Source organism: Neolamprologus brichardi, chromosome 10, assembly GCF_056152115.1.
Source record: "Neolamprologus brichardi isolate AB-2024 chromosome 10, ASM5615211v1, whole genome shotgun sequence".
NCBI classification, from domain to species: domain Eukaryota; kingdom Metazoa; phylum Chordata; class Actinopteri; order Cichliformes; family Cichlidae; genus Neolamprologus; species Neolamprologus brichardi.
The window spans coordinates 3,842,318-3,849,319 of NC_142113.1; the positions used below are offsets into that span (position 1 = coordinate 3,842,318).

The 7,002-nt window shown below is 39.2% G+C and overlaps 1 protein-coding gene across 1 annotated transcript; it reads right to left on the reverse strand.

Moving 5' to 3' along the window:
- Positions 1–4,256: 4,256 nt before the first annotated feature.
- On the reverse strand, positions 4,257–5,810 carry LOC148100780 (uncharacterized). Its single transcript, XM_087846768.1, has one exon. The coding sequence runs from the start codon at positions 5,808–5,810 to the stop codon at positions 4,257–4,259; it is 1,554 nt and encodes a 517-aa protein (XP_087702894.1).
- Between the last annotated feature and the right edge of the window lie 1,192 nt (positions 5,811–7,002).

Here is a 7,002-nt window from a genome sequence, read left to right on the forward strand (position 1 = left end):
TCTGGAGAGTACACAGTGCTAGTCCTGTTGGATCTCAGCTCTACTTATGACACTGTAGATCACAGTATCATGATAAACAGACTCGAGAACTTGTTTGGGATTACTGGTGTTGTTTTAAAATGGTTTATATCATATCTGTCTGAGAGATCTTTTACTGTTTGCATGAATCATGTCACATCAGAATCAACAGTTTTGCCGTGTGGGGTACCTCAGGGATCTGTCCTTGGTCCAATTCTCTTTTTACTTTATGTATTTCCCCTAGGCCAAATTATTAAGCGCTATAAATATATCTCCTATCATCTCTATGCTGACGACATCCAACTATACTGTTCCTTCAAAATGTCTGAGTTTTATAAATTGTCTAATTTAAGTAATTGCCTGACAGAAATCAACAAATGGTTATATGACAATTTTCTCCAACTAAACTCTGATAAAACAGAAACTCTAATTATTGCTCCAGACCACATGGTCCCAGAAATTAGACAGCATATCAGCTTCTTAGACCCTTCTGTAAAATCAAGGCTTAGAAATCTCGGTGTCATATTTGACAGCTCGATGTTGCTCGAGCAGCATTCTAAGCAGCTGGTCCGAAACTGTTTTTATCATTTACGGAATATCTCTAAACTTCAAAGCTTGAACCTGAGATGATTATTCATGCTTTTATTTCTTCTCGTTTAGACTATTATAATGGCCTTTTTACTTGTTTTAACAAATCAGCCTTAAATCATCTTCAGACTGTGCAGATTGCTGCAGCACGTCTCTTAACAGGCACAAAGAGAAGATCACATATCACTCCAGTCTTGGCCTCCCTTCACTGGTTGCCTGTAAATTTTAGGTTTCATTTTAAAATTTTACTTCTAACCTTTAGGGCCCTACATGGTCAGGCTCCTCAATATTTATCTGACCGGCTGAAACCACATACATCTTCTCGGGCTTTAAGGTCATTAGATCAGAGACTGCTGGTGGTACCGCGCACTCGTTTTAAAACTCGTGGTGGAAAAAAGTTGGCGTTCATCCTCCAGCTTCACTGTGCTAATGTTATGCTAACATAGCTGTGTCGCTAGCAATCACGTAGCACATCATTATATACCAGGTAATCCAACTTCAGTAACCCTGCAAACGCCACTGCGGTTTAGTTTTCTGTCTTCATTTATGTTGGAAGTGGTAGCAGAGCTGTACGTTTTAATTAGTTTCAAAAGTCTCTGTCAGAACATGGTATGAAATGTTTAGGTGGAAACTAGCGAGCTAACTTCCTGTTAACTTCTAACTCCGTTAAATTTAATAAATTCTGTTTTCATGGATGTAAAATGTAATTGTTACACCAGATAAAGCAGCAACGCTGATGATTTAATTAAAGATGAAAGAATTTAGACCGTTTTTAACTCTTAGTGTTCGTTTGACTTTGGGACCTGAAATGGACGGAGTTTTGGACCCAGATTACTCCGCGAAGCTCCTCACTACAGCAGCCGTAATGCTCTGACAATCCATCAAGCAGTGCGGCTTACCAAAGTTGTGCTAAAACATTTTTTTAACGTTTTTTAAACAATTTTTGCACGCAGAAATCGGTTCGAGGTCACCAGAATTCATACATAAGGCACACTCTCGATTTTTGAGAAAATTAAAGGATTTTTTTGTGTGGAAAATACGTTATACAGAAGAAAAGAATATATATCAGTGATTAGAGCTGGGCGATAGAACAATAACGATATGTATTGCGAAATACCTTTTTCTCGATAGAAAAATTAAACTATAGACGATAGACCTCATCTCTCTCTCTCTTCCTCTCTTATAAAAACGAATAGCCAATACAAATTAAGTAGTGCAGAGCTTAACCAATCACAGCCGCAGCGTCACGTCACGTAACTTGTTACGTACAGCTCAAGTGCCAAGCCGCGCATGTGTATTTGTTTGGGAAGCAGCCCGCCGCCGTGCGGCCGGGTAATGGAGAAAATGAGTGTTCCGACTAGAGAAAAGTCTAGGTGACCAAGTTACCGAAGAGAGCACAGATGACGGCTCCAATGCCAGAGAGATTGTCGAAAGGAAAGACCAGAGAAGTTCCGTAGTGTGGAGGTTTTTCGGCTATTTGAAGTCTGACAAAAAACAGAGTAACGCGCACTGTAAATTGTCGTCGAAAACAACCAGGGGAATCCCTGTGAAGCAGCAACAGTCAATTGAGTCTGCTTTCTCCAGCGTCTTACCATATGAGAAAAAAGCTAAGAGACATAGCAACATAACGAATGCCATAGCTTACTGTCTTGCTAAAGACATGCTACCAATAAACACGGTCCACAATGAAGGATTCAAGCAGCTAATTAAGGTAATGGATCCTCGTTACCAACTCCTTGAACATAAACATGTCTCTCAGACAGCGCTTCCAAAGCAACATTATAAGTTAGTCAATTTTGTCTCTTCTTCTGTAAAATAAACTAAGATTTATTTTTAGAATTAATATTTTGTTTCTAAGTGGAACTGACAATTTAGTAGTCTGTTTTGTTTGTTCTATTTTGAAACTTAAAGGCTTTAGCGGCTACTTTTTGTGTAGTTTGTAATATTTGCCTTTATTTTGCCTAAACTGAAGCCTCATTTTAAGTACATCTGCCCTGTTGAACTTATTATGGGAAATAAATATTTAAATCAAAACAAGCTGCTGATTATTTCACATTTTACTTGTGAGCAACAGCACATTTAAATCTTACATATATAGTTATTTGGCTTATATCGTGATATATATCGTTACCGCACATGCTTCAAATTATATTGCGATATGGATTTTAGGCCATATCGCCCAGCCCTACTCAAAAGGTCTCATCAAGTCCCGATTTAATTCGTTTATGCCATGTTATCAGTGTTTGCATTGATAGCATGGCTTTGGTGTCATATCAGTGTATGCTCTCGGTGTTTGCTGATATCAAACTGTGGTATGAGGACCACTGTGGGTTAATCTTTGTAGTGATACTCACTCCTTTTTTTTTATTTAGACCTGGTTTATTTCTGGTATAGTTGAATATTTGTATATAATCCCAGCAGCTGTCAGACTCTATAACAGGGGTCACCAGCCTTTCTGTGAACAGTTTGGTTCATCTTTAGTCAAGATTTATGTTTTGTAATTTAAATCTGACATCGCAAAAGTATTTTAGAGTTTGAATAATGTATTTTACAACTGCAGTACACGTAATACTAATTTTGAACAATTTTGTCCAGGTTCCTTGACACCAGGGTCTCCTCCAGGACCATCACGTTCAGTTACAGAGTCGGTGTGTCCACGGTGTGCCAGATCATCCCCCAGGTAGCGACGGCCATCTGGGACTGTCTAGTGGACGACTTCATGGCTGTGCCTTCACCTGGAGACTCATAGAGAAAGTATATACAGTGGTCCCTCATTTATTGCAGCAGGGTTTCTCAGAATAACTAGCCCCTCGCCACACACTTTATACACTTTATTTTTTTATTTTTTTTACACACACACATGAAGATTAGTCACAGTTCTCACAAGTTGATTCTCACAGTGCAAACCTTTGTAGATTTCAAAACGTAAAAGTATCATTATGCCGTGTTTTTTCTTCGTCTTCCTGCCACTTTTGTGCGCCTTTTTCCCTCCAGGAGTGATGATGTCATCATCACTCCATAAGCCAATGAGATTATCACATGACATTTATGAACAGGGATATCTCTTTTTAACTGTTTTCAATTTAATGTAATATTTAAGTGTTTCTTAGTTTTAGACTAGTTGGTTAGTCTTTTTCAATGTTTTAAACCATATCCCAGGTTTTTACTTCACCATTTATGGAGTTTTAACAAGCAAATAAAAGACAGAGCTTAATTCTGTAAAGATTAGATGAAAAATACTCAAAGGATAAATTCAATTGGTTTATTATTTTGTTACATAAGTTGAAAAAAGTAAAACAAGTAACTACAGAAACAACATAAAAGGAAACTTAAACAATCAAATAAATAAATGAAGGGGGGGGGGGGGGGGGGGGGGGGGGGAAGGGGAGAAAACCCCAACAATCCCCTCTGAGCAAGCACTAGGCGACAGTGGGGAGGAAAAACTGCCTTTTAACGGGCAGAAGCCTCCAGCAGAACCAGGCTCAGGAGGGGGCAGTCAACTGCTGGGACTGGTTGGGGGAGAGGGTGAGGGTGGAAAAAAAGAAAAAAGATTAAGAAGGTAGGGAATATGTGTTAGGAGAGAAAGGGAGAGGGGGGACATGAGAGGTGAAAATTAAGATGGATCACAGGTGGAGGAGGACGAGGCTAAATCATCTGAATAACCAGCAGACGCCTCTTTTCTTCATTTCCAGGTATTTTTCCATGAGCGCTTTTTTCTCCAGGATAAGGGTTCTCAACTGATCGTTTGTTTCTGCATTTTGCTCCTCGAGTTGCTTGCATCTTTGCTCCATTTCTTTTAATCCTGCTTGTTCTTTTCTAGGCTTTTCTTTCGGGTCTTCGTACGTTTCCTCCTCCATTCGATTTGCCTTGCACATGTCTGTATTTCTCTCTTGTTTTTTCTTGTACATCTCTTCTATCAGGTCAATTTTTCTCTTGAATACTTGATGCATAAGCAGCAGGTATTCATATTTTTTCTCTTGTTGTTGCTTTTGTGCCTGCATTTCACTTATTTGGCTCTTCAAGTCACTGACCCTCAACAACATCTCATTCATGAGCGCTGAGTGTTCTTTCCTCATTCCATCGATCGTACACTGCATCTCTGAACATTGTCTTTCCAGTATTTCCTTTTCTCTTTCCAGGTCAGGTGTTTTCTCCCTCATTTCATTACAAAATTCTCGCAGTTCTAGATTCCTTCTCTCAAAGTCCTGGAGAATACGTTTTTCTTCTTCCTGTTTCTCTTTTTCTTCAAGAAGCTCTTTATTTTTGCACTCTGTTTCATCAAACCTGACTTTCAGCTCTACGTACATTTCCCTCATGGCTTTGAGTTTGTCCTCCATTGGTATTTCTTTTTCTCTTTCCAGTTCAGGTGTTTTGTCCTTCATTTCATTACAAAATTCTCGCAGTTCTAGATTCCTTCTCTCAAAATCCTGGAGAATACGTTTTTCTTCTTCCTGTTTCTCTTTTTCTTCAAGAAGCTCTATATTTTTGAACTCTGTTTCACCAAACTTGACTGCCAGATCTACGCACATTTCCCTCATGTCTTTGAGTTTACGCTGCAATCGTATTGTCTTTTTTCTTTCCAGTTCAGATGTTTTTTCCTTCATTTCATTACAAAATTCTCGCAGTTCTAGATTCCTTCTCTCAAAGTCCTGGAGAATACGTTTTTCTTCTTCCTGTTGCTTTTTTTCTTCAAGAAGCTCTTTCAGTTTGTGCTCCATTTGTACTTCCTGTTCAGTCTTCTGTTGGCGGATTTTTTCAATTGTTTTCTCAGCTTCATCGAGCTTTCCTTGAAGTATCTGTATCTCCTCAATAGTAGCTTTCTTTCCTTGAAGCTGGGCAGATGTTTCTTTTAATTCGGCACTCTGTGTTCCTGATGAAAAAATACGGGAAAAAAAATTCTTTCGTCCTTGACCAAACTTCATTCCCTCATTGATAATTTTTATATCAGGCTGCCGTTGCTGTTTTCCTTCCAGGTCTTTATTTCGTGCTTCCAATTGTCTGCACTTCTCCTCTAGTTGAAGCTTCTCTTCTTCAATTTGTTTAACTTTGTCATGGAGGTCAGAGTTTTCCTTCTGACTTTCCTGTAATGCCCTTTGGATTGATAAGACAACATCCATGGTTATTTCTCCTGAAGAGATTGGCTGGCCAGACCACGAAGGAGAGGCAGCATTATTTATTTTTCTTTGTCGGCGTTTTCGTCCCATGTTGGAGCCTGTGCACAGTGACTCTGAAAAGGCTTAGAAATATTTGCAAATGTATCTCGTGTTGAACGTTTGAAGTCTGCGAACAAACTGTTTTAAAATTGCTGCTTCTGATCCCTATTTATAGACTTCAGAACTTCAAAGGATCAAAGGTATTAATGATGTCACATCTTGTGACATCATCATTCCGTAAGCCAATCAGATTGTCACATGACATTTTAAAATGGGGATGTGTTTTTTTTTGTTTTTTTGTTTTTTTTTAAAGTTTTTTTGGAGTTTTCACCATTTGCTCCAGGAGCTGCGCCTGGATGACGGCCGCTTTCAGCGGTACTGTAATGTTTGCATGCCTCAAACATTAATGATGACACCTTCAGTCTTTCTCAGTTCCATTCTTTAATTCTCAGGCTTGCAGCGGCAACACAGTCTTCAGCGCTAACTTGTTCATCTACCGTTTTCTGTTGTCTCCTTTTTCTATATCCTCCTTCTGCCTTACATTCGACCTTTCAAAATAAAAGTTCTGTAAACATCACAATCACCTCCTTTTTTTTTTCTTTAACAAACTTAGGTACTCAGTGAGGTGAATTATTAATCTGAACCTATGATAACAACACCTAATAAAATTACTGAACGTTCTTATTACTTGAGTTTCTCCACACCTAAACATCACTTAAACAGCACTGCATTTGCGCAGATCTCTGACTAATCACTATCAACATTCAACACTAGAATACTGGTTACAGTGTTAGATTCAGGAACAACAAACATGTTACACACAGCGTAACCTTTAACGGGTCACTCAGATATTCAAGTCTTAGATCTGATGTAATCAGACAGATGCATAGGTACGCGTCTGTTTGATCTGACTGGGTATCTGGGCTTGTCTGTTAAGGCGGGCTCGACATGTCGTCCAGGTGGGGCATCTTCAAGTCCATGTCTGATTTTCTTGAAGCATTAGGCATTCCTGACAATTGAGTGTCCATCCCTTGTAGCTGTAATTTCAGAACCCTTAACTTTAGTCACTTTATAGGGTTTTGCATTGTATGGTGTGGATAATTTGTTGTGCTTGGGTTGGCGATGCAGCACTGTGTCACCCAGACTTAGTGAGTGTGGTCTGGCGCGACGAGTTGCATCTGCGATCACCTTCATCTTGATCTTTGCACTATCATCCCTTGCTCTCACTTCAGCATCTGAACAC